Source organism: Hemitrygon akajei, chromosome 21 (assembly GCF_048418815.1).
Source record: "Hemitrygon akajei chromosome 21, sHemAka1.3, whole genome shotgun sequence".
Classification (NCBI taxonomy): domain Eukaryota; kingdom Metazoa; phylum Chordata; class Chondrichthyes; order Myliobatiformes; family Dasyatidae; genus Hemitrygon; species Hemitrygon akajei.
The window spans coordinates 17,917,306-17,944,967 of NC_133144.1; the positions used below are offsets into that span (position 1 = coordinate 17,917,306).

At 38.5% G+C, this 27,662-nt stretch overlaps 1 protein-coding gene across 1 annotated transcript in view; it reads left to right on the top strand.

Annotated features, from left to right (window-relative positions):
- The window catches only part of LOC140714122 (fibrillin-1-like), a 410,633-nt gene that overhangs the window by 260,626 nt on the left and 122,345 nt on the right, over positions 1–27,662 (top strand). Inside the window, exons 27-32 of the mRNA XM_073024910.1 lie at positions 2,237–2,362; positions 2,895–3,020; positions 7,838–7,960; positions 9,886–10,011; positions 10,201–10,326; positions 27,452–27,574. Coding sequence (XP_072881011.1) covers positions 2,237–2,362; positions 2,895–3,020; positions 7,838–7,960; positions 9,886–10,011; positions 10,201–10,326; positions 27,452–27,574 — 750 coding nt within the window. The remainder of the gene's footprint in view (positions 1–2,236; positions 2,363–2,894; positions 3,021–7,837; positions 7,961–9,885; positions 10,012–10,200; positions 10,327–27,451; positions 27,575–27,662) is intronic.

Sequence of the window (27,662 nt, forward strand, 5' to 3'; positions counted from 1 at the left end):
GTGCATATGACTCGGATTTTGCACCAAATAAATTGGATGCTAGATTTAAGGACTGGACAGCTAAAGGAATAACAGTTCTTTGCAACATAATGAAAGAAGGAACACTGTTCAGTTTTGAAATGCTTAAAGAGAAACACTTATTAGAAAAACAAGATTTTTATCGGTATTTACAGATGCGACAATATGTTAATAAGACGCTTAAAAATGTAACCAAGGCAAATACATGCTTGATAGAGCTCTTTAGAAAAGCATATAATTCAGATAATGGTAGTAGAATTATTTCAAGCATGTATAAGGGGTTATCAACTCTTAAATCACATTCGACTTCATACATTAAAACAAAATGGGAGAAGGAAGGAGGGATAATTATATCTGAGGAAGAATGGACAACAACATGGAGATATCAATGGAAATGTACCAATTCACAGAAATGGAGGGAGTTTGGATGGAAAAATTTGATAAGATATTTTATTACACCCTCTCAGAAATCCCATTATGATAGTAACCTCCCTGTTTGCTGGAGAAATTGTGGAAATCAAAATGCAAATCATTATCATATTTTTTGGGACTGCTCTGGTATCAAAAACTATTGGAGGGGGATACACAATGCCCTACAAGACATCTTTAAATGTGAAATACCCTTGGAGAATAAGACCATATATTTTGAATATATACCTCAAGAATGGTTGAAAAGAGATAAATATTTAATGAATATATTGTTGGTGGCTGGTAAAAAAACTCTTACTAGGAAATGGTTATCACAGGAGAGCCCAACTTTAAATACATGGATGGAAATTACAATGGACATTTACAAAATGGAGAAGATAACAGCATCTGTTAATCATAAGCTGGAACAATTTGATTCATACTGGGAAAAATGGTTTAACTGCATAATGCCTCATAGGCCTGATTTTATTCTCACAAATCAATGAATCTGTTGTAAAAAAAAAAAAAAGATCACTCCCTACTTGTACATAGTTCTTTCCTTTTGCTTGTTTTCTTTCTTTCCACTCTTTTCTATAAGTGTATACTCCAGATAAATACTTAGTGGAGATTTTGTGATATATATGATTATATGATATATGTGTACAATGTCTGAAATACATTTTATGGAAATGTTTGTTTGATGAACTTCAGTAAAAAAATAAATTAACAAAAAAAAGAATTTAAAGTTACTGATCCTCTCCATTTCCAATCCCCTAATAAGGACTGACTCATGGACCTCTGACTTCTTCCTCCTGTAGTCAATAATCAACTCTTTGGTTTTGCTGATATTCAGTAAGAAGTTGTTGTTGTTGCACCATTCAACTAGATTTTCAACCTCCCTCCTATATAATGATTTGTCACCCTTTGGTTTAACCAACAACAGTAGTATCATCAGCAAACTTAAATAAGGCATTGGAGCTGTACTTAGCCATACAATCACCAGCATTAAGCAGGTAGAGAAGGGGACTAAGCACCCAGCCCTTTGGTGCACCAGTGGTGACAGTAATTGTGGAGGAGATGTTGATACCAATCTATACTGTCCGGGGTCTGCAAGTGAGGAAATTGAGGATCCAGGTGTGCAAGGAGGTATCAAGGCCCAGGTATCGAAGCCTAGTGATGAGTTTCCAAGGGATGATAGTGTTGAATGCCGAGATGTAGTCAATGAACAGCATACTGATGTATGCATCTTCATTGGTCGAGGTCCAGCATCCCACTTATTCCCACTTCTACCTCTCTCCGCCTGTCAATTCCATCAACTCCCAGCTTCTTACATCACTCTGATTCTACCTCCTCCCTCACCTGCCTATCATTCCACTCACCTGGATCCATTTATTAATCACTTCATTGCTTCCCCTCTGCCACCCACATTTTCATGCTTCCCTCTTTCCAGTCCAGTTGAAGGGTCTTGACCTGAAACATCAACTGCCTTTTTTTCCCTCCATAGATGCTATCTGACCCATTGAGTTCCTCAGCTCCTCTGTTTATTTCAATGTGATCATTGATATAGTGGCTTATAAATGAATCAAGCAAATTGTTTACAATGTTGGTACACTGAATAGCCACAGCAGTTCTTTTCCATAGCGTGCGCTTTTTATAAGGTCCTATGTGGTATTTTGCACCAATGCCTTCACACGTAGGCATATTTGAGAATTTACTTGAGCTAGCCATCTAATTTGTAGCTACACTACTGATGTGGTGCCTTCTGCTGCAACCTTAAATGCTGTAAACTTAAATAAATCCATTATTTCAGATATTAACGAATGTGAACGAAACCCTCTACTCTGTCGTGGTGGCACCTGTGAAAACACTGATGGAAGCTTCCGTTGTTCCTGTCCAAGAGGCCATGAAGTATCTTCAGATGGAACATCTTGCATAGGTAAACTGCAATTAATGAAGAAAAACTCCAAACTAAGAAGTACTTTTGAAACTTAATTAAGCTCATGAAAACTTTTGTATATTTGAAAATTGAAGCTATGACTAAGTTTCCAACACTAATTTGAACAAATAGAACCAATAGCAAACATTTGCTACTGTATTAATGCAAGTATTTGGCAAAGTTGATCTGTTCAGGATGAATGGCAGTAAATTCTTCATATGCTGTTAATTCAAAATCTTTAGGGATCCTAATCTGTAAATTTAGTTGAGCACATTTTGGCTCAAAATGTTAGTGATTGTGTTTGCAATTTACTTCAAATCAAGGAATTAAGAAATTATGTTTTGATCTATACATACTGCCAAATATTTATCTGAAATTTTCTCATCTTTATTGTTCATAATCAAATTTAGTGTGCTGTTTAATTTCAAAAATTATCATAAGCATGCTTTCTTAATAATTTTTCTGCACTACATTTTACGGTGTTTGCTTTTATAAAAAAAACTGATTTAAATACTTTAAATTATTTTTATAGATATAAATGAATGTGCGTTGAGTGGCAACCTTTGTAAAAATGGTCGCTGTGTCAACATGATTGGAAAATACCATTGTTCCTGTAACATTGGCTACCAATCAACGCCTGATGGACAAGGATGTGTTGGTAAGCACTCTTTGTAAGCTGATTAGGGACTATTAGAGAACTAAAAAGTACTTCACTGTGTGGTGGGACTCCCTAATTAAGCCAGTTCTCAGAACTATGACATTTCCCCCCTTCATTTCCTGCAACCTTTACTCTCTCACAGACCAGTCAATTCCACACTGATCTTCCTACACTGGAGGTAATTTACAGTAGTCAGTTAACCTACTGAGCAGCACGTCTTATTGCAGCATCTGGGACAAACAGAGAGAATATGCAAACTCCACACAGACAGCACCAGAAGTCAGAATTTAACCTCCATTGCTGGAACTGTGCAGCAGCAGCAGTAGCCATCCACTATGGCACCTATTCACTCCCTTCCAAATGCTGAATCCACACTTTTTATAAAGATTAATTACAATTCCTGTCTTTATTCTCTTTGCCTCTGTTTACAAAGTGCCGAGTGCTATTATGCATTTTAACAACTTTCTCAACCTATCTTACCACTTTCAAATATTGTACAATGCCTATAAAAAGTATTTACCCCCTTTGAAGTTTTCATGTTTTATTGTTTTACAACACTGAATCACAGTGGAACTAATTTGGCTTTTTTTGACACTGATCAACAGAAAAATGTATGAGCAACAGAGGATGAGAGGTGACCTGATAGAGGTGTAAAAGATGATGAGAGTCATTGATCATGTGGATAGCCAGACACTTTTTTCCAGGGCTGAAATGGCTAACACAAGAGGGCATAGTTTTAAGGTGCTTGGAAGTATGCACAGAGGGGATGTTCGGGGTAAGTTTTTCGCACAGAGAGTAGTGGGTGGATGGAATGCACTGCTGGCAATGGCGGTGGAGGCAGATACAATAGGTTCTTTTAAGAGACTCTTAGATAGGTACATGGAGCTTAGTAAAATAGAGGGCTATGCAGTAGGGTAATTCTAAGCAGTTTCTAAAGTAGGTTACATGGTCGGCACAACATTGTGGGCCGAGAGGCCTGTAATGTCCTGGAGATTTCTATGTTATACTTTCTATGAGAAAGACTTTTTTGTCAAAGTCAAAACAGATCTCTACAAAGCGATCTAAATTAATTACAAATATAAAAACACAAAATAATTGATTGCATTAGTATTCACCCCTTTTAATATGACACACCAAATCATCACTGGTGCAGCCAATTGGTTTTAGAAGTCACAATATTAGCTAAATGGAGATCATCGTGTCCAGTCAAGATTTTTCAATTGATTATATTAAAAATGCACCTGTATCTAGAAGGTCCCACTGTTGGTGGGTCAATAGCCTGGCAAAAACTACACCATGAAGACAAAAGAACACTCCAAGCAACTCCACGAAAAGGTTATTGAAAAGCACAACTCAGGAGATAAATACAAGAAAATTTCCAAGTCACTGAATATCCCTTGGAGTACAGTTAAGTCAATCATCAACAAATGGAAAGAATATGGCACAGCTGTAAATCTGCCTAGAACAGGTCGTCCTCAAAAATTGAGTGACTGTGCAAGAAGGGGACTAGTGAAGAAGACCACCAAGAGACCTATGACAACTCTGGAGGAGTTACAAGTTCAGTGGCTGATATAGGAGAGATTGTGCTCACAACTGTTGCCTGGGTGCTTCACCAGTCACAGCTTTATGGGAGAGTGGCAAAGAGTAGGCCACTGTTGAAAAAAACTCACATGAAATCTCAGCTAGAGTTTGCCAGAAGGCATAAGGGAGACTGAAGTCAGCTGGAAGAAGGCTCTTTTGTCTGATGAAACTAAAATTAAGCTTTTTGGCCATCAGATTAAACGCTATGTTTGCAATAAGCCAAACACCACACACCTTCAAAAACACACCATCCCTACCATGAAGCTTCTTGGTGGCTGCAATATGCCATTAGGATGCTTCACTGCATCAGGCCCTGGAGGGCTTGTGAAGGTAGAGGTTCAAATGAATGCAGCAAATACTGGGATATCCTGGAGGAAATTTTGATGCAGTCTACAAAAGAACTGCAAATTGGGAGAAGATTTGTTTTCCAGCAAGACAATGACCCCAAGTATAAAGTCAAAGCTACACAGGAATGGCTTAAGAATAACAAAGTCAATGTCCTGGAGTGGCATTGACAGTTTGTGGCTGAACTTGAAAAGAGCTGTTAACTCACAATCCTCATGCAATGTGACAGAGCTTGAGCAGTTCTGTAAAGAAGAATGAGAAAAAATTGCAGTGTCCAGATGTGCAAAGCTGATTGAGTCCTATCTATACAGACTCAAGGCGCATCTACTAAATACTGGCTTAAAGGGGGTGAATAATTATGCAATTAATTATATATTGTTTTATATTTGTAATTAATTTAGATCAATTTGTAGAGATTTGTTTTCACTTTGACACGAAAGAGTCTTCTGTGATCAGTGTCAAAAAAGCCAAATTAAATCCACTCTGATTCAATATTGTAAAACAATAGAACATTAAAACTTTCAAGGTGGGTGAATACATTTTATAGGCACTGTCTTGCCTAAATTTTTACATTCATGCATCTTCTTCAGAATTGTATGCTCTAGATTAGTGGTCGCCAACTCATCGATCGTGATTGACTGGTTGATCTTTGAGACTTTCCCAGTAGATCCTGAAAAAAAAAAGAAAAAGAAATACACAACTACTGTTGAGAGATTGTTTCCAGGTTGCGAGGTTTTAGTTCCGTTCTTTCTGCCCACTGCATATGCATATAGCTCCCTGGCACTACACAATGTACTTCAGTGGTCCCCAACCACTGCGAGGTCATGCCCACTGTTGAACTTGAACCCACGCGAGGTCACCAGTCGCCTAAATGCAGTGACACCCTTGCGCCAGTGTTCGCCTTGCGCGGCTAGCGGGAAGTGCCAATGCTACTGGCCCACAGCGCGGCCGGCAGGAAGTGCTGATGCTACTGGCCTGGAGTGCAGACAGATGGGCGCCGCCTCTAAACATGCTTAGCACACCAAATGTTTGTGAGGAACCCAGTGCTAAAATATTCGCAGATGACCTAATTTGGGCTCAGCATTTCGTAAGTAGCAGAGCAGCTACCTTGCTGCGATCTACTGAAACAAACTTTTCTTGGCCGATAGATCCTTCGGGGGGGGGGGGGGGGCTGTCACTCTCCTCACTCGCCTGGGCGCTCACTCCGGACTGCGACTGCCGTGGCCCCGGCACGGGGACCTCTGCCCCTCACCTTGTCCTCTCACCCCACCCACGACCAGCCGCACCTGGCCAAGGCGTCTGGCGGGCAGAGGCTGGAGTTCGGGCCGGGAGGCTGTCTCATGAGGCAATGAAGCCCTCAAAACTGCTTCATTACCCTTACTCCAAGCACCCTGCATTTAAAGATGAACCCGTTGAGTTTTTTCAGCGGAAAAAACATGAGCAGCATGAGACAGCAGCTAAGTGCCAGGAGCCACGAAAACTAAATTGCAGAATAGACTGTACATAAGGAACCTGCTTCGAGTATCGCTGTATTCCTGTCATGTTTAACACCACCACCCCCCCCCCCCCCGACCAGTCCGCAAGAATATTGTCAACATTAAACCGGTCCGCGGTGCAAAAAACGGTGGGCACCCCTGGTGTTTATGCATTATTTCTACTTCCGGATTGTGGGGTTTTACTTCCGGTCTTTTCTGCCCCAGTGCGCATGTGTGTGACTAATTGATCTGGGGTCGATCTCACCTTTTCACTAAGGCTGAGGTAGGGGATCATGAGCTTAAAAAGGTTGGTGACCACTACTTTAGATTATAAAATCACTTCTCTATCTTCCTAACAAAATGTATTGCTGCATTAGGTTTCCTCCATTACATGTCCACCTGCCTGTTTTCCTGTAATAGCTTACATTCTTCTGGTTATCATGCTTTCAGATGTTACCTGATCTACAAATTTTGAAATTGTGCACTTGTAAACTAAATGAAGGATAGAATCTGAACTGTTAGTAGCCTCCAACATAACATCAACATATAACTTCCAGTAACCACTCCCCTCTATTGCCCAGCCATTGTTTATCCTTATCCCTCTGGCCTTTTATCCCTTCTCTTTCCCTTCCCCTGACCATCACCCATACCTTTCTCCATCTGATTTCCTACCTTCTTCCCTTTATTCCGTGGTCCTCTGTACTTTCCTATCAGATTCCGTTTCTTCAGCCCTTTGCCTCTTCCACGAGTCAATTCTAAACCCATCACATCATTCCCACCTATCTACCTTCTCCCTCTCACCTGATTTCACCTATCAATCACCAACTTGTGCTCCTCACTCAACCATTTTATTCTGGCTTCTGCTCTCTTTCTTTTCAGTCCTGATGAAGGGTCTCAGGCCAAAATGTTGACAAATCATTTTCTTCATAGAGTCTGAATGATCTGAGTTCCTCAGAAATTTTGACTGTGTTGCTCCACATTTCCAGCATCTGCATCTCTTATGTCTGTGTTTATATTCCCATAACAATTTTGCATCCATGCTTGTCCTTTCATTCCACTGCTTTAGTTTTGCTGGCAGGCCTTTCATGTAACACTTTACCAAAAATCTATTCTGAATCCATGCATAGGATATTAAATATTTTACCTTCATAAATCCTCTCTTGTTACCTGATCAAAAAAGTTGTTTATTAATTGACCATAACCAGTTTTAGTTTACGTATCCTTGAGATATTCTAGATTGTCATTTCTAATAAATGCCACACCATTAACAATTACACTGTCATGAATATAGTTGCTGGGTTGTCCTAACATAATTCTTGGAACATATGTGTAATTCTCCACCTTTATTCAGAGTTTAAAATTTTAATCACTGCCCTATCCAAACACTTAAAAATTACAGCCTAATTTTTATTACAGATATTGATGAATGCACAATATCGAATGGAGGATGTGAGAATTACTGCACAAATTCTGAAGGCAGTTATGAATGCAGCTGTAGGAATGGTTATGCCTTGCTACCAGACCAGCGAACTTGCACAGGTAAAGCGCAGGTATTGAGATATTGGTAAGATATCAATTCACACTGTTAAGCCCTTTTGGGAATAACCTTTCCAAAAGCATTTATATAAATATCAAACAGTAGAAGTCCCAGCACAAGTCACTGTGGCACATCACTAGTCACAGTTCTCCATTCTGAAAAACAACTTTCCATCACTGCCATCTGCTTCCTACCATCAAATCAATTATGAATCCAGTTAGCTAACTCTCATTGAATCCCTTGCACATTAACCTTCCAGACTAGTCTACCATGCAGTACCTTGTCAAAGACCTTGCTAAAGTCAGTACGGGCAATATCTACACCCTGCCTTCATCTATCCCCTTGGTTACCTCATCAAAAAGCTCTAATTTGTTAGACACAATATGCCATGCACAAAATTTTGTTAACTATCTTTGATCAGGTGTTATCTATTCAAATGCTGGTAGACCCTGTCCCTCTGAACCCCTCCAGCAAATTCAAAGTACATTTATTATCACAGTATGCATACTTTGACAAAGTCCTGCACTACAGGTGGTTTAGTCAGTACTGAGGAAGTTGAAATTTTCCACTATTACTATTATTCTTACAACTATCTATGATAGTTATGAGACTTATAAGAAGAGCAGATGGGTCTTCTTATTCCTATTGACTTGGAAGTGCCTCCAATATAGTTCCATCAAAGGCATATCCAATCTTGTTCCTAAATTCTATCCATATACCCTAACTGGACAATCTCCAAATAATACCCTCTTCAAGGGTGAACTTTGGTGTGAAAGAGGCAACATACTATTCTAGAATTATGTCTGTGCCCCCAGTATAAAGAAAATAGTTAATTTACTACTCATGGCTGCACTTTCTGTGTAGCTATGCTCTGCATTCTGCTCTTGTTTTATTTTGTACTACCTCAATGCACTGTGTAATGATTTGATTTGTCTGAACAGTATGCAAGACAAGCTTTTCAGTGTACTGCAGCATACACTCAGTGGCCACTTATTATGTGGAACCCGGTGTGATCTTTTGCTGCTGTAGCCCATCCACTTCAAGGTTTAATGTGTTGTGCTTTCAGAGATGCTGTTCTGCACACCATTGTTGTTGTGCATGATTATCTGAGTTCCTGACACCTTTTTGTCAGCTTTAACCAGTCTAGCCATTCTTCTCTGTCCTATCTCATTAACAAGGCATTGTTGCCAACAGAACTTGTGCTCACTTTTGTTTTTTGCTTCATTCTCTGAAAACTCTATAGACTGTTTTGGATGAATATCTCAGGAGGTCAGCCCTTTCTGAGATACTCAAACCACCCCACCCCTAGCGCCAACAATCATTCCACGGTAAAAGTCACTTAGAACACATTTCTTCCCCATTCTATTGTTTGGTCTGAACATCAACTGAACCTTTAGATAACGTTTGCATGCTTTTACGCATTGTTGCTGCCACATGATAGGCTGATTAGATATTTGTACTTACAAGAAGGTGTGGGTGTACCCAATAAAGTGGCTATAAAGTGTATGTGACAATAATAAACCAATTCAACCCAATTCAATTAAATTCAGTCTCTGTGTGGCATCTACACGACGCATTGTAACATCCCTCAACAACATCTCTTGAACACGTGACCTCCACCACTTAACTGGGCGCTCAGGGTCTAAATCCTACCTAACTTCATGGTGGGAGAACAGTTAACCAATCAATAAATACCAGCATTACCAGTGATAACTTGAGTGAATATGGAAACACTGTCATGACTTGTATCATGGGATCTTTGTTCTTACTAAACATACAAAAGGAACTTTAATCAACTCTTCATCAGAAACATGGTGGTGTTGCTGGTTCGTATTTACATCTGATGTTATGTTTTACATTACATTATACTTTGTGTTGGAATGCATGCTGAAACATGACAATGATGTAAACTATTATTTTCTTTCAGATATTGACGAATGTGAAGACAATCCTGACATTTGTGATGGAGGGCAATGTGTCAATATACCTGGAGAATATCATTGCCTGTGCTATGATGGATTTATGGCATCAGAGGATATGAAGACATGTCTAGGTTAGACCGAATTCTTTTCTCATTTCTGGAGTTGTTGCTTAATTTTTAGGCAGGCAATATGAGTTTGTAGTGAAAATAAAACAGAATTTAGTAATGTTTAAAAGAGCATTATTCAACAGTAGAACTTCTCTTAAAAGTTAATGTGTTGATACTTGATATATACTGTAATCTTTAAATTCTGACCTGCAGATGTTAATGAATGTGAACTTAATCCGAACATATGTCTTAGTGGCACCTGCGAGGATACAAGAGGATCATTCATCTGTCACTGTGAACTGGGGTACTCTGTAAAGAAAGGGACAACTGGTTGTACAGGTAAATAAATCTTCCACTATTTTTCTTGCTTCATTCAAATTTAGCATTTAAATTTATTATAGTTGAAAATGTTATTCCAAAGTTAAAAGTTCAAAGTACATTTATTATCAAAGTATGTATCCTGTATACAACTTTGAGATTCATCTTCTTGCAGGCAACCACAAAACAAAGAAACACAATAGAAACCGTTTTTTAAAAAACCCTGTACAAGAAACACCCAATATGTGAAAAAAGAACAAATCATACAGACATTAAAAAAGTAAACAAATAACACACAGAAGATTAACCACAGAGTCCTCAAAAGTGAGCCTACAGACATGGAGCCATTTTGGCACTGAGGCAAGTGAAGCCAGTCCAGGAACCTGATGACCACAGGCCATTGTTGCAGAGACAGTTCAGCGCTGAAGTGCCTTGAACAAATTGTGCAAGTAGAAAAAAAAAGAAACAAGAACACATGGAACATGAATTGCAGAGTCCTAGAAAGTGAACTCACAGCTGCAGAACCCCGTTCAGTGCTGAGGCGAGTGAAGCCCATCCAGGAGCCCAGTGGCTTCAAGGCAACAGTGGCTCCTGAACCAGGCAGCATGAGACCAAGAATCCTGCACCTTCCACCCAATGGTAGTAGCAAGAAGAGAGGGAGACCAGTGAAATGCAAGCAGATGGCATTTAACACCTGTTCGTTTTCCGCTTTCATCTTCGATAATTTTAATCTTGCTCAATGCTTTAATCAGCATGAAGTAATGGAGCTGACCACTGGTTCATGTTTTGCCAACAGACATCTATGCAGCATCCACCCCCAACAATGGCTGTCCCGACCATATGTGCACTCACGAGAGTCTAGTTCACCGAATCCCCCAAGAGATCCCAAAAGTGCCAGATCTTTTAGTCCTTTAAATTCTGACAAATCCAAGAATAATTTAAATATCTGAAATACTCCATTTTCTGGTATGTCACAGATCATCTGCAACCTATTTTAACAAAACTTCCATACTTCCACTATTTTTCATGTATATTGTATTTTGTAGTCAAAGAAAAGATTTAGTAAAACAAATATATATTAATGTAGTGTTAAGATTGCTGTTGTTTGCTCTGTATTATAAAATTAAATCTGGGCTTTGTGATGTATTTTATGATGCTGCAAAAATATTCAGAATCTTTTGGGTTATATTACTGTTTATTGTTCTATAAAATCCATCAGGATCTCCTTTTAATTTAATAAATATGAGAACATCAAAATCTTGTGCAATTTATACCTGCCCTCTGTCTACAATTTTTTTCCTGATGAATTAGATAATAATTCACAAGCAAATAATCTTTGATATTGGTTGTTGAGGTAAATCAGTGTACATAAAATTGCTATTGATTACTGCTTAGTAGGTTTTTAAAAAATAAATGATTTCAGATGTGTACATTTGTGATACAACTTGGACATATGTTAATTTTCACTGTTTTCAGAAACCATCAAATTGCTCTTGTTTATTCACCTACAATCTGAATGTATAATTGAATTTTGTTTGAGCTAGTTGAGAGTTTGACTTGCTTGAAACTCAAATAGTATCTTAAACTTCAAGGGTACCCACTTGTAAACAGTTTCTAGCCCAAAATCTGTGGGCTAGGGTCTGCTCAGGCAGGACCCTTTGTTTCACAAGATCAAGTTTTGTATCTACTGAATGTAATATAGATGATATGGCAGACATCACTCATGTTGGAAAGAAATGATGCCGATGTTTCACATTTCAAATAATTACACAGTCGGGTGACTACCAACCATTTTATAAAAGACCGGTCTGGCTTCAACTGGTGTAATGTGCTTTATGCTATTTAATAGTGGTTGCTCCCAAATCATAATAAACCTACCAAGTACCCCTAAATTGCAGTTGCCTAACTTGCTATCATCTAAAATGAAATTTTCCAACCCTGCCCCAAATATTTTTCATCATGAACACCACATAAATGTAAAGCCGTACACTAATATGTGGCTGATTCACTGGCATTTAATGCCTTGGGCACTACTACATTGTTAAGCAGCAGAACCAAAACCAAATTTTCATGGGCAGGCCACAGAGCTGTGATCTGACATGCCTCTGCTGACACCAATAAATTTCTAAGTTTCTCTCTTTCAAATAGTCTTAATTGCACTACATTTTAGATGAATGTTGTGTTTATTTAGCTGTATGCATGCCACAGTAGGTAACTTGATGGATTCTAAGTAAAGCATTGCACATCATTTTTGGTGAAGGATGCTTTTGGAATTCAGTTACTTCCATTGTTTTATTTTTACTTTAAAAAATCAAAGAGAAATATGAATAAATGTATTTTCTGTATATTACTTGTTTAAACAAAAATCAGGTTTCTAATATTCTAAAGAAAGGATTAAAACTTCATATAAAGTAAAAAATTTCCATATGTATTTACTTATTTTTTAATTTTAAATTAAGTTGAAATGACTTTATTTGATTTTTTTACCTCTATCTGAGCTTTAATCAAAAGTTGGCTTTCTTGAATTTGCAGCATATCTAAGCCAGACATTGGTTTCCTGTGAATGATAATATCATGACTGCACATTTCTCTTTAATGTGCATTACTTTTAATTCTTTGCATAAATATAAATGAATTGGGTTAACACCCTCTAAATTATGCAACAGGCATAACAGACATTTCTGATAAATACCCAAAAAGCAGCAACAGACCATGTAAATGGTATCTGCTATTAAATGCTGTTAAAAATTTAACCATATAAATACAAACATTTAGTAATTCAGCACATGTAGTGACCACTGTGTTTTGGAGGGTTTTCATTGTCTGAAAAGAATTTTTGCCACAGTAGCATAGCAGTTAGCATAGCTATTACAACTCAGGAGTTTCGAGTTCATTACCAGCACTCTCTGTAAAAGGTTTGTAAGTCCTTCCTGTGACCACATGGGTTTCCCCCAGATGCTCCAGTTTCTTCCAACAGTCCAAAGATGAACCTGTTAATTGGTCATTGTAAATTGACCTGTGATTAGTCTAGGGGTTACATTGGTTGACAGTTTGGACCAGAAAGGCCTGTTCTGCGCTGTATCTCTAAATTTAAAAAAACATCTATATCATAATTTACCTTGATTCAAAACTCATATTTCCAATTGAATCCCATGTTATAAGTGTAAATGCCTTCATATGGGATCACTCAACAGTAAAGATGAGTACAAGGCCTGGTCAGTAAGTTTGCTGATGACACTAAAGTAAGTGATATTGAGTAAAATGAAGAAGACTATCAAAAACTACTTGAAGATCTTGATCAGCTAGATAAAAGGGCCAAGAAATGACAGATGGTGTTCAATTCAGAGATGTTAATTTTTGGGAAGTCAAACCAGGAAACTTCCATAGAGAATGTAGAGCCCAGTGGGTTGTAGTACAGAGGGCACAGAAGTGGAAGTACATAGTTGTTGCCTGAAAGTGTTGCACTGAAAGTTTTCCTCCCAAGTTTTCCATGTTAGTTGGAAACAGGGCCAACAAGCTTCAGTGCAACACTTTCAGGCAACAACCGTGTACTTCCACTTCTGTGCCCTCTGTACTACAACCCACTGGGCTCTACAATTGAACAACGTGGATTACTATTGCTATCATGTTCAGACAACACAGGCAAAATTGTTTCAAGAGGGTAAGACGTGAAAGAATAGGACCTATCAAGTGTTACAATGGGAAAGTGTGTATGGAACCGGAGGAAATAGCAGAGATACTTAATGAATACTTTACTTCAGTATTCACTATGGAAAAGGATCTTGGTGATTATAGTGCTGACTTGCAGCAGACTGAAAAGCTTGAGCATGTAGATATTAAGAAAGAACATGTGCTGCAGCTTTTGGAAAGCATCAAGATGGATAAATTGCCGGGACCGGATGAGATGTATCCCAGGCTACTGTGGGAGGCAAGGGAGGAGATTGCTGAGCCTCTGGCGATGATCTTTGCATCATCACTGGGGACGGGAGAGGTTCTGGGGGATTGGAGGGTTGCAGATGTTGTTCCTTTATTCAAGGAAGGGAGCAGAGATAGCCCAGGAAATTATAGACCAGTGAGTCTTACCTCAGTGGTTGGTAAGTTGATGGAGAAGATCCTGAGAAGCAGGATTTATGATCATTTGGAGAGGTATAATATGATTAGGAGTAGTCAGCATGGCTTTGTCAAGGGCAGGTCGTGCCTTACGAGCCTGATGAATTTTTTGAGGATGTGACTAAACACATTGATGAAGGAAGAGCAGTAGATGTAGCGTATATGGATTTCAGCAAGGCATTTGATAAGATACACCATGCAAGGCTTATTCAGAAAGTAAGGAGGCATGGGATCCAAGGGGAATTTGCTTTGTGGATCCAGAACTGGCTTGCCCACAGAAGGCAAAGAGTGGTTGTAAATGGATCATATTCTGCATGGAGGTCGGTCACCAGTGGTGTGCCTCAGGGATCTGTTCTGGGACCCTTACTCTTCGTGATTTTTATAAATGACTTGAATGAGGAAGTGGAGGGATGGGTTAGTAAGTTTGCTGATGACACAAAGGTTGGAGGTGTTGTGGATAGTGTGGAGGGCTGTCAGAGGTTACAGCGGGACATTGATAGGATGCAAAACTGGGCTGAGAAGTGGCAGATGGAGTTCAACCCAGATAAGTGTGAGGTGGTTCATTTTGGTAGGTCAAACACGATGATAGAATATAGTATTAATGGTAAGACTCTTGGCAGTGTGGAGGATCAGATAGATCTTGGAGTCTGAGTCCATAGGACACTCAAAGCAGCTGTGCAGGTTGACTCTTTGGTTAAGAAGGCATATGGTGTATTGGCCTTCATCAATCATGGAATTGAATTTAGAAGCTGAGAGGTAATATTACAGCTATATAGGACCCTGGTCAGACCCCACTTGGAGTACTGTGCTCAGTTCTGGTCGCCTCACTACAAGAAGGATGTGGAAGCCATAGAAAGGGTGCAGAGGAGATTTACAAGGATGTTGCCTGGATTGGGGAGCATGCCTTATGAGAATAGGTTGAATGAACTCAGACTTTTCGCCTTGGAGCGACGGAGGACAAGAGGGGACCTGATAGAGGTGTATCAGATGATGAGAGGCTTTGATCGTATGGATAGTCAGAGGCTTTTTCCCAGGGCTGAAATGGTTGCCACAGGTTTAAGTTGTTGGGGAGTAGGTACAGAGGAGATGTCAGGAGTAAGTTTTTTACTCAGAGTGGTGAGTACATGGAATGGGCTGCCAGCAACGGTGTTGAGGCAGATATGATAGGGTCTTTTAAGAGACTATTAGATAGATACATGGAGCATAGTAAAATAGAGGGCTATAGGTAAACCTAGTCATTTCTAAGATAGGGATATATTCAGCACAACTTTGTGGGCCGAAGGGCCTGTATTGTGCTGTAGGTTTTCTACGTTTCTGTGTTAACCTAAAATGAGATCACCCCTGAAGAATAAAATGTATTTTGTTAATTGATTTACAACAGCAATCAAAAGGTTCATTGGTAGGTTTCTCACACAGTATCAATTATAACGGAATGGCAATGGCTAAATGAGTAATCCATAGTCTGAATTTATAAACCAACATCTTTACTTCAAGTCTCAATGAGACAACTGTAGAATTTAAATTCAATTAATCATTTGGAATTTAAAAAATAACATCATCATAATGATGACCCTGAAACTTCTGGATTTTCCATGAATCCTGCTTTAGGGCAATTAGAATGGACAACACACACACACACAAAGTGCTGGAGGAACTTAGCAGATCAGACAGCATCAATGGAAGTTAATAAACAGTCAACATTTGGGGCCAAGACCCTTCCTCCAGACTGGAAAGGGACACCAGAATAAAAATGAAGGGGGAAGGGAAGGAGGATTAGAATAGGTAATTGCTCTGCCCACTTCCAAACTAATGACGAAACAGAAATAGACTAAAGAACAAAGTGAATAAAAAGTAACTGACATCAACAAACTATCTTGTTGATAATTTTTGTATTGCTGAAAGCTATGATGAATAGGTGAGCATATCTTGAGGATGGATATTTTTGTTGTTTAAATTGAGGTGGTTTGAATTGAAGTATTTGAGACTTCCAATAACTACTGGTCGAAACTATAATAAGGATTTTTTTTTGTTTACACTAAGATTTACATTTGTAAAACAATGTGAATTAGCAACATAGATGTGGAACCCTCAAATCAGCATTTTTGTCTCATTTTCGAAATGAGTCAGGGTTGTGAAGGAGATCTTTATATTCTGACACCTATTATCAGTGGATGGTCAATACTTTACATTGAGTGTTCAAACAGACATTTATAATGTACAATATAACCCTTACTAATATAATTATGCATCTAAAATTACTCTGGCTAGGACATAATGCCACCTTTATGTATTGTTGAAGTTGTAGCAGTTACTTATAATACAGATCAATTTCAGTTTCACGTTGAAAACATTATCAAACAAGCGGAGAAACATTAGCAAATGAAGTCATGATCCCAAGACTGAAGAAAAGAGTCATTGTATTTATGCATGGTGTGCCTTAGAATCTGAAACAATGGTTCTTTCATATGGTAGAAACACAGAGCATGGAGCCAGAGACTGAGCTGTGTTTATTTTAAAAGGACTAGCCATAAGAGTCTTAAGAGAGCACTCTATTTCAACTACATCTCCAATAAGAAGGTAATGATTGGTTCTCAATTAGATAAACTGAGAAATAACAATTTTCCAGTTAACAGTGAAGCAATAACACTAACAGCTGGCCTTGAAGATGTCTGCCCAGAAAAATATAATGATTTCTGTGGAATGGGCTTCCCACTTCTAACCTCAGTCATTCCAAACATCAGTTCTATAGAACCACTCGCATCCAATTTTAATGCTGGGTGAACAGCCAATCACATGGAAAAAATTCTAGCAGATAAAAAACTGAAGCAGGATCTTTAACTGAAGTTTTGGAGTATAACAATATAGATACATATTTAAGCAACACACAAAATGCTGGTGGAACGCAGCAGGCCAGGCAGTTTCTTTAGGAAGAAATACCATCGATGTTTCGGGTCAAGACCCTTCGTCAGGACTAACTAAAAGAAGAGATAGTGGGGGGGAGGGGGAGATCCGAAATGATAGGAGAAGACAGGAAGGAGAGGGATGAAGCTAAGAGCTGGAAAGGTGATTGGCAAAAGGGATACACAGCTGGAGAAGATCATGGGACGGGAGGCCTAGGGAGAAAGAAAGGGGGAGGGGAGCACCAGAGGGAGATGGAGAGCAGGCAAGGAGTGATTGTGAGAGGAACAGAGAGAGAAAAAGGATAAAAAGGGAAAATAAATAAATAAGGGCTGGGGTAAGAAGGAGAGGAGGGGCATTAACGGAAGTTAGAGAAATCAATGTTCATGCCATCAGGTTGGAGGCTACCCAGACAGAATATAAGGTGGTGTTCCAGCTCTTAGCTTCATCCCTCCCCCTCCTGTCTTCTCCTGTCATTTCGGATCTCCCCCTCCCCCTCCCACTTTCAAATCTCTTACTATCTCTTCTTTCAGGTAGTCCTGACAAAGAGTCTCAGCCCAAAACGTTGACTGAACTTCTTCCTATAGATGCTGCCTGGCCTGCTGCATTCCACCAGCATTTTGTGTGTGTTGCTTGAATTTCCAGCATCTGCAGATTTCCTCGTGTTTGTGTAGATACATATTTAATTATGTTTTAAGCTATAATGTAAATAAATTTTAAAAACGATAAATGATCGATCCCTATAATTTGGAATATTTAATAGAATTTACTTTAAATTAGTTTTTATTTAGGACAAGAAGGCTTGCTAAGCAATAATAATCACTTAATATGCTACTGAAAATGCACTTTTGCAACAGTGGATAACATTTTAGGGCACTTTACCAAGTGAATGGTTCCCATAGCTTTTTTTGGCCTGTTTCCAAATTTCTGAATATCATGCTGGTGAAAGTTGTAGAATAACCTACCCTGTGGTAGAGCAGGAAGACACTGATAATTTATAGGTTTCTATTTTTAATAGCACATCTCTATTTCAGAATCTGTTATCAATTTCTTGGTATAATGGCAACAAATGCAAACAAATTTAGTACATTGCCACCATAAAATTTAATTCATTGGCCCTGTCTTGGATACTATTTAGTTGTTCATGAAGTAGCCATTTAACATTTGTTTATATGTTAGTGTTAGAAGGCTTGGAGTTTAACAAATTGTCATAAGTTTTGTATACAAATAGATGAAGAGTAGTTGAAGAAACTTTTTAAATTAAGAGTTAGCAGCTAATCGATAGTTCTGTTACCAAGAAAATCTAAATTAGATATGAAATCAAGTTGAAATAATACAATATGGATCATAATGAGAAATCTCTGTATGAGTGAATACACAGACTGACTTAGTTTCTCAATTCGATTAATATAGCTAGGGATATTCACATAATAACATAGAATATATTATGTTGCCCAAGTTAGTGGATTCTCTTATAATTAGAACCATAGAACATTACAGCATAGAAAGAGGCCTTTTGGCCCTTCTTGGCTGTGCTGAACCATTTTTCTGCCTAGTCCCACTGACCTGCACCTGGACCATATCCCTCCATACACCTCTCATCCATGTACCTTTCCAAGTTTTTCTTAAACGTTAAAAGTGTGCCTACATTTACCACTTCATCTGGCAGCTCATTCCACACTCCCACACTCCACACTCTGTGTGAAGAAGCCCCCCCCCCCATGTTCCCTTCAAACTTATCCCCCTTCACCCTTAACCCATGTCCTCTGGTTTTTTTTCTCCCCTAACCTCAGGGGAAAAAGCCTGCTTGCATTCACTCTATCGATGCCCATCATAATTTTATATACCTCTATCAAATCTCCCCTCATTCTTCTACGTTCCAGGGAATTGAACCAAAGTTAATAGCATTTGGTGGAAATAGAAATACTTTTCATTTCTCTTTTGTTCTTTTCCCTCACGTGCTTCACGACTTGCTACTTCCAGAACTTTTAGTTTTTCTTTCAGATTGCCAGCATTTGTGATTTTTTACATCAGCATTCTAACCAAATCATTTCTTGGGCCTGACAGTCTTACAGTTATATAGTCCTTCAGCTACCATCTCCATGCCTACCCATAGACTTTAATCTCAATTACCAGTGTTTGGTCCGTAGACTTCTATGCCTTAGAAATCCTAATTGAGAAATATTTAGATACTTCTTAAATTATGTGAATAGCCACTTCCACCATCCAATCAGGCAGTATTTTCTTAATTCCAATCACTCTCTGGGTAAAAAAGTTCTCCTTTTTTAGCCTCTTCCCCTATACTCTAAACCTATATCCTCTAGTTTTGGCACTTTTATAGGAGAATATTTCTTATGACCTCCTCTGTGCATCTTATAATTTTGTGTATTTTCATCAAATACCCCTCAGCCTCCTCTACTCCAAAGAAATCAATGACTCCAGGCTATTCAATCTGTCCTCAAGTAAATCATTGCATCCCAGACAGTATCCTAGTGAAACTCTTCAGCACCTTCTTCAAACTAATCATATCCCACTTACTGGGTTATGACCAGAACTGCCAAAGTACTTCGGAACTTTAGTGACTTGACTAATTTTGACATTCTTAATTCACTGTCCAGATGAATTGTGCACTTCTTCACACTCAGTATGAAGTATTTATTGATTAATAAAACTGTTGAACAGCTGTCAGATACCCACTATCTGTCTTTAAGACATAGAAGCAGAATTAGGCCACTCAGCCCATCCAGTCTTCTTTGCCATTCCATCATGGCTGATTTATTATCCCTCTTAAACCCATTCTCCTGCCATCTCCTTGTAAGCTTTGATGCCCTGACTAGCCAAGAACCTGTCAATCTCCACTTTAACCATACTCAATAACTTGGTCTGCACTAACTACTTAGCCCTTTACTTCTCCTGGTGTTCACCCATCTACTGTCTGAAACCTGTACTCTCAGTGTGACCATGTCAGTAAAAGTTCAAAGAATTTTCAGCCTCCAGGATGGTTCTGAGTGCATCCAGCTCCAATTCCTTGAACTTGTCATTCAGAAGCTGAATTTGGATACACTTCCTGCAGATGTGAATTAAGAAATCCTACATCTCACTGGAGGAGTATACTACTGTCTAACTACCACTTGTTATATCTCTTAACTTCTCAAACTTAAGTTCTAGCCTGTGCCTGTTCTCACCCAAGCCTGTTGGGCCAAAGTCTGACCACTCTAACTCAGTCCACTCATACAACGGCTGCTACATTTAAACCTCACTTCATTTTATTGGCCTTTGCTGAGTTACTATTGACCCAAGTGATCTCCCACTCTGCAGACAAGTCCTGACAGGCTCCATTCACTTTTTAAGCTGGTGCATAAAGTCCATAAGGAACTGTCTCTACTGCACTCCATGATCTCCCACTTCTCAAACGTCCCAACAGGCCTTGCTCAACTAATGCAACTAATGTACAGTCAAACATGAAAGTCCAATTGCACAGCCAAAAATTAAGTATATTACTATCTAGGCTGTTTTAATTGCTTAAGAGACAGATTATGGATGAGAAATAGAGAGAAGCCTACTCTTCTGCAGTGCTGAGGTTGAGAGAGTTGAAAGCTTCAAGTTCCTAGGAGTGAACACCACCAACAGCCTGTCCTTGTCCAACCATGTAGATGCCATAGTCAGGAAAACTCATCAATTGATCTGCTTCCACAGGAGGCTAAAGCAATTTGGCATATCCCTGTCGATCCTTACTAACTTTTATTGCTGCATCCTTTCTGGCTTGGTTAAGCAACTGCTTTTCACATGGCTGTACACATCACAGAAACCGGTCTCCCCTCCATGGTCTGTGCTTCTCACTGTCTTAGTACAGCAGCCAACATAATCAAACATACTATCCAACCCAGTCATTCTCTCTTCTCCCCTCTTTCATCAGGCAAAAGATACAAAAGCCTGAAAGCATGTACTACCAGGCTCAAAGACAGCTTTTATTTTGCTGTTATAAAATTATTAAATGTTTCCTTAGTATGATAAAATGGATTCTTGAACACACAATCTACCTCATTATGATCTTGCACCTTACTGTCTACCTACACCATATTTTCTCTGTAGCTTTTATTATTTATTCTGCATTCTGTTATTGTTTTACCTTGTTCTACCTTAATGAACTGTGTAAAGATTTGATCTGTATGAACAATATTCAAGTCAAGCTTTTCACTATCTTGGTACTGCACATGTAACATTAATAAACCAACTCTATTTCCAATTCCAAATCACTTTGTTGAGAGCCTTGGCTTTTGCTTTACTAAAGACATTAGATTGTAGTTTTTTTTAACCATTCATGGGATGTGAACGTATTTCACAATACTGACGTCGATTGCCTATCCATAATTGCCTCTGAAATATGGAGGAACTTAAGAAGCAGGAGATTTCAGTCTAGTGTACTAGGTGGCATTTTATGTATTGCAGTAGCAGCTTTTTCTAAAATTCAAGATTTGTTTGTATATTTGAATTAACTTCACCAGTTGTCATAGTGTGATTCAAACATGTATCTCTAGAAGTGTAATTCAGAAGTCTGGTTACTAACCTAGTAACATATAACAATGCTGCTTTTTTATTCCTTATTGATATGACACAAATAATACCATAGTGTTTCATTTACTGTAACCAGAATATTATAGAATTGCTCGGCATAGAAAGAAAGATCTAGCCCTCCAATGCCATTAGTCCATTCACTCACTGTTTTTCCATTGTCCTGCAAATTATTCTCTTTCAAGAGCGTTTTGAATTCCCGTTTCTACCCCGCTCCCTAGCTTTGTGGCAGTGGACACCTGATCATAATTGTTCATATACAAAAAGTCCTCACATCTCCTTGTGCATTTTGCCCAAAACATTAAGTCTGTGCTCCTTGATTTTTGAATCTACTAATTGGAAAAGCTTGTCTCTATTTATAGGATTTACTTTTATTCATTATTTTGTATGGTTTTATCAAATTGCCTCTCAACTTCCTTTGCTCCAAGGAAATAACCCCAGCTTACCAGTTTAATTCTGTAGCTGCAGTCCTTCATCCTTGAACCCCTACTTTTTAAATCAGAATCAGGTTTATTATCACTGTTTTAGATAATGTGAAATTTGCTGTTTTGCAGCAGCAGTACAATGCAAAAACATTAAATTGCTATAAATTAAAAAATAAAACAGTGCAAAAAAGAAATAACAGCTTGGTTTGTGGATCATTCAGAAATCTGTTAATAGAGGGAAAGAAGCTATTCTTGAATCCTTGAGTGTGGGTCTTCATGCTTTTGTATCTCTGAAATGATGGTGAGGGTCCTTAATGAGTACCCTTCTTAAGGCACCACTTCTTGAAGATGTCCTCAGTGGTAAAGAGGGTATGCCTGTGATGAAGCTGGCTGAGTCTACAGCCGTCTGCAGGCTCTTGCAATCCTGTGCATTGCAGCCTCCATACCAGACTGTCGTGCAATCAGTTAGAATGCACTCCACCATATAGAAATTTGCAAGAGTCTTTGGTAACATCAAATCTCAGACTCCTAATGAAGTAGAGCCACTGGTGGGCCTTCTTTGTAATTGCAGGACAGATTCTCAGAGATGTTGACCCCTAGGAACATAAAGCTGGTCTCCTTTTCCACTGCTGATTCCTCAATGAAGATTGGGGCAAGATCTCCCAACTTGCCCTCCCTCAAGACCACGAGCAATTTCTTAATAATGCTGAGGTTGATTGCAAAGTTATTATTGCAACACCATTAATCCAGCTGAACTATGTCACCCTGTACACCTCCTTGATGCCATCTGAGATTTTACCATTAACAGTGGTGTCATCTGCAAATTTACAAATGGCATTTGAGCTGTGCTTAGCCACACAGTCATGAGAATAGAGAATAGAGCAGTGTGCTAAGCACACAGCTGTGAGATGCGTCTATGCCTGTATAGATTGTCAACAAGCAGGAGATGTTATCACCAATCTGTACTGACTCATCTTCTGATGGGGAAGTTGAGGATCCAATTATAGAGGGAGGTACAAAGGCCAAAGTTTAGAAGTCTTGTCATTAATACTAAGGGTGTGATGATATTGAACACCAAACTGTAATCAATAAGGAACAATTTGACGAATGTTTTGCTGTTGTCTAAGTGCTTCAAAGCAGAGTGGAGGGCCTGTGAGATTGTGTCCGCTGTAGACTTATTGCTGCATTAGGTAAATTGTAGAAGGCCCAGGACCTTGCTCAGGCCAGAGTTAATTCTAGCTATGACCAACCTCTCAAAGTGTTTAATTATAGTAAATGTGAGTACTACTGATCAATAGTCATTTAGGCAGCTCAGGCTAGTCTTCTTGGGCAATGATATGATTTCTACCCTATTGAAGCAGGTGGGAACCTCAGACTATAGCAGTGAGGAGATGAAGATGACCTTAAACATTCCAGCCAGCTGGATGACACAGATTTTCAGTACCTAACCAAGGCCTGACGCCTTGAAGGATGTTCTGACAATAACCTGAGACAGAGGTCACAGGATCATAGAATGCTATGGGGATTTACATCGGTGTAGTTCTTTCTTCCTTTCAAGGCATGTGTAAAAGATATATTGGATGCAATACTTCATCTATGGATTAACCAGCATTTTATACTCATTTAGTGTAACTTCCTTGCTTGTATCTATTTGTGAATTCCAGAATCCCACATACTTTGTTAGCCACCTCAGCATCTTGCACGAATTTCAAAGACTGATGTATGTATAATGAAGACTTCTCTGTTTTGGACATCCTAAGGATTGTGCCATGTACTTGATATTGTCATTCTATATTCTTTCTGCCTAAGTGGATCACTTCACAATTCACTGTATTAAATTTTACCATGTTTATCCATTCCGCCAGGTTACCTCTTATTGCAGTCTACTACAGTTCTCCTTACTGTATACCAGGAATCCAAGTTTTGTGTTATTTACAAATTTAGAAATTTTACTCTATACTAATGTCTAAGCCTTTAATATGTTTTAAAAACATAGTGGTCCAGTACTGATTCCAGGGAAGCACCACTATTTTTCATTGTTTAATTTTAAAATGACCCTTTATAGCTATTCTATTCTTCTCATGACCTTCTATTACCTCTAAAGATTATCCTCTTTGACAACATTTCCCTATGTTTACTGCTGGCCCTCATTGTTCCCCATTGTGGTCTTATTGTGCAGTCATTTCCTTCACTTGTACCTTTACCTCTTTGTATTTCTTGCTCTGTTGATTCAACATTATTACTATTCCACTCTTACACTCATAAATTCTTATATCCTCACCATTCGCTAACAAATGGTTACCTTAACTTTCCAGAGCTATTCTCTTTATTACTTTCCTCCTACATACTGATTCCCCCTTTAACATCCAACATACTAAAAATTTCTCCCTCTGTTATTGTTTCCTTAGTTTATTTTTCATGTTTTGATGTCATCCCCGCCATGCTTTCTTTATGTGATCTTGATTTGCCAAGGTCTGAATATAAGCAGTATGGGAACTAGGGCTGGCTGCCAGCATCCATGTAATGGAGCTGGTAGAAATGTGGCCAAAGCTAAGTAGGATGCGAGGCCAGAGCTGGAAATCTTGGAATAGTGGGAAACTGCATAACTCAAGTGATTAGAGTTCAAATAAATTAAAAACTAGCATTTAAAACTAATAAGACTGCAAGGTATTAAGTCCAAATATTTTGGAAGAGCTGGTGATTGAGATGTGGATAAGCTGGCTGTCATTTTCCAATGATTTTCCAAGGATTCTAGTATGATTTCCACAGAATGGAAGGTGGCAAATGTAATGACATTTCTTAAAAGGAAAGTAGACCATTTAATTTTATAGTGGTGATAGAGAAAATGCTGGATAATTAAAGCAGCAGTAGCAAAGCATTTAGAAAAGTAATAAAAGATTGAGCAAAGTCAGCATGAATTTATGAAAAGACAATCATGTTTGGTAAATTTGTGAGTTATTTAAGGTTTAATGAGCGGAATAGTTAAAGGGAAACAATTCTTTGTGTGTATTTGGCCATTCAAAAGGCCTTCAGTGCGCTTCCATACGGTCAGTGCCAAAGCCTAACCACAATCCAAATCCATGATTTTGGATGGGGGAGTCCAAGTGTGAGGAGCCCAGGTTTGTTGATGGAAAGTTGGTGGCAGTATGGGGTATGAGGAGAATGCAGGGGGATGTAGATAGATTAAATGACTTAATCTATAATAAATTACATGACAGATTAAATAAATGTGAAGAATGTGAGGTCATCCACTGTGGTGGAAAAAATAGAAACATGCAGTATTTTTAACTGGTGAGGGATTGAAAGGTGCTGGTGTTTAGAACGAGTTGCATGTCTGTGCCACAGAAGTTGACATGCAGGTACAACAAGCAATTCAAATTGTAAGCAGTGTTTTTGTTTTTATTATCAGTGGATTAGATAACAAAAGTAAGGACATTCTCAAATTATATAGAGCCTTAATGTTACCACATTTACAATATTGTATACAGATCTGCTATCCCTATCTGAGGATGGATATACTCGTGACAGTGAGACTGCAGCAAACATTCACCCAAATTATTCTTATGATAGGAGATTGATCATATAAGAGATTAAGTAGATAAAGTCTATACTCATTTGAACTTCAATGAATAAGAGGCGATTTCATTTAAATGCACAAAGTTTTAACAAGACTTGACAACATGCGTCAAGAATAATACTTCCCCTGGATGGGATGTCAAGAACCAGGAATCACAACTAAAAATAAAAGGTCAGCAAATCAGGACTGAGATGAGAAGATATTTCTTCACCCAGAGGGTAATGAATCTTTGGAATCTTTTACCCAAGAGAGTTAAGGAGGCTTTGTTACTGAATAGTTTGAAGATGGAGATCAATTGTTTTTACGCAATCAAGGGATGTTAAATAACTATAGCAATGTGATTCTGAGGTAAAAGATTAGCCATGATCTTATTTATGACAGAACAGACACAAAGACTGAATTAACTTTTTTTGTTTTCCTTATGGTCCAATGTAAAAGCCTGACTGAAGACTTAAAATTGCTGAGAATAAACAATGGAACAAAAGAGACTATGAAGTGTGAAAGTAGCACAAGAAAATATCCTGAAAGTGATTTTTAAATAGTACGGATGGAGTTGAACCAGCAGTAGAAAGGAAAATAATGGCCCAAGCAAGGGAAGAACTTAAGAACAAAGAGTGAGGATGGAGCAATATGGCTTTTTTTAATTCATATATGGGATGTGGCTGGACTATCGTGGCCAACAGTTACTACAATTGTTAATTAGCTTCAGAAAATAGTGATGAACTGTTACAAATCCTTGGATAAGTGTTGTTAGAAATTCCTGGATTTTGATTTAGCAGTGATAATAGTTCCTGTTGAACTGAATTACTACTTCATTCAGTGAGCTATCTTGTCAGATATGACAGTTCATTATTTTTATAATGGCGTAGTTATTCACAACTAACCTAGTTCTAAAACTTAACTGAGAGGTAAATATATGTAATTGTATCATAAAGCAAGGATATAATGCTGAGGCTTTATAAGACACTGGTGAGACTTAACTTGGAGCATTGTGAGCAGTTTTGGGCCCCTTATTTAAGAAAGGATGTGCTGACATTGGAGAGGTTTCAAAGGAGGTTCACGAGAATGATTCTGGGAATGAAGGGGTTATTGTATGAGGAGTATTTGATGGCTCTGGGCCTGTACTCACTGGAATTTAGAAGAATGTGGGAGGATCTCATTGAAACTTATTGAATGTTGAAAGACCTAGATAGAGTGGATGTGGAGTAAATACTTCCTATCCTAGGGGAGTCTAGGAACAGAGGACAAAGCATCATAATAAAGGGATGGCCATTTAGAACAGAGATGAGGAGGAATTTCTTTGGCCAAAGGGCAGTGATTCTGTGGAATTTGTTGTCACAGACGGCTGTGGAGGCTAGATCATTTGATTATTTGATTAGTTTGGGTGTAAAAGGTTAGGGGAAGAAGGCAGGATGATGGGTTGAGAGGAAAAATAAATCAGCCATGATGAAATGGTAGAGCAGACTCATTGGTCCGAATGACCTAATTCAGCTCCTATGTCTTATGGTCTTATAACAAATTAGCTTAATTTTCTTCTATTGAATAATTTTTTTTCTTGTTCCAGATATTAATGAATGTGAGATTAGTGCCCATAATTGCCACAGGTATGCTATTTGTACAAATACACCAGGAAGCTTCAAATGTGCATGTGCGGAAGGCTGGTCTGGTAATGGCATCAAATGTTCTGGTAAGAATGTTTTTGTGAAAAGACGAAAAAGACATTTGTGAATCCACATTTTTGATACTTTTCAGTTTTCTGTTAACAGAAATTATTT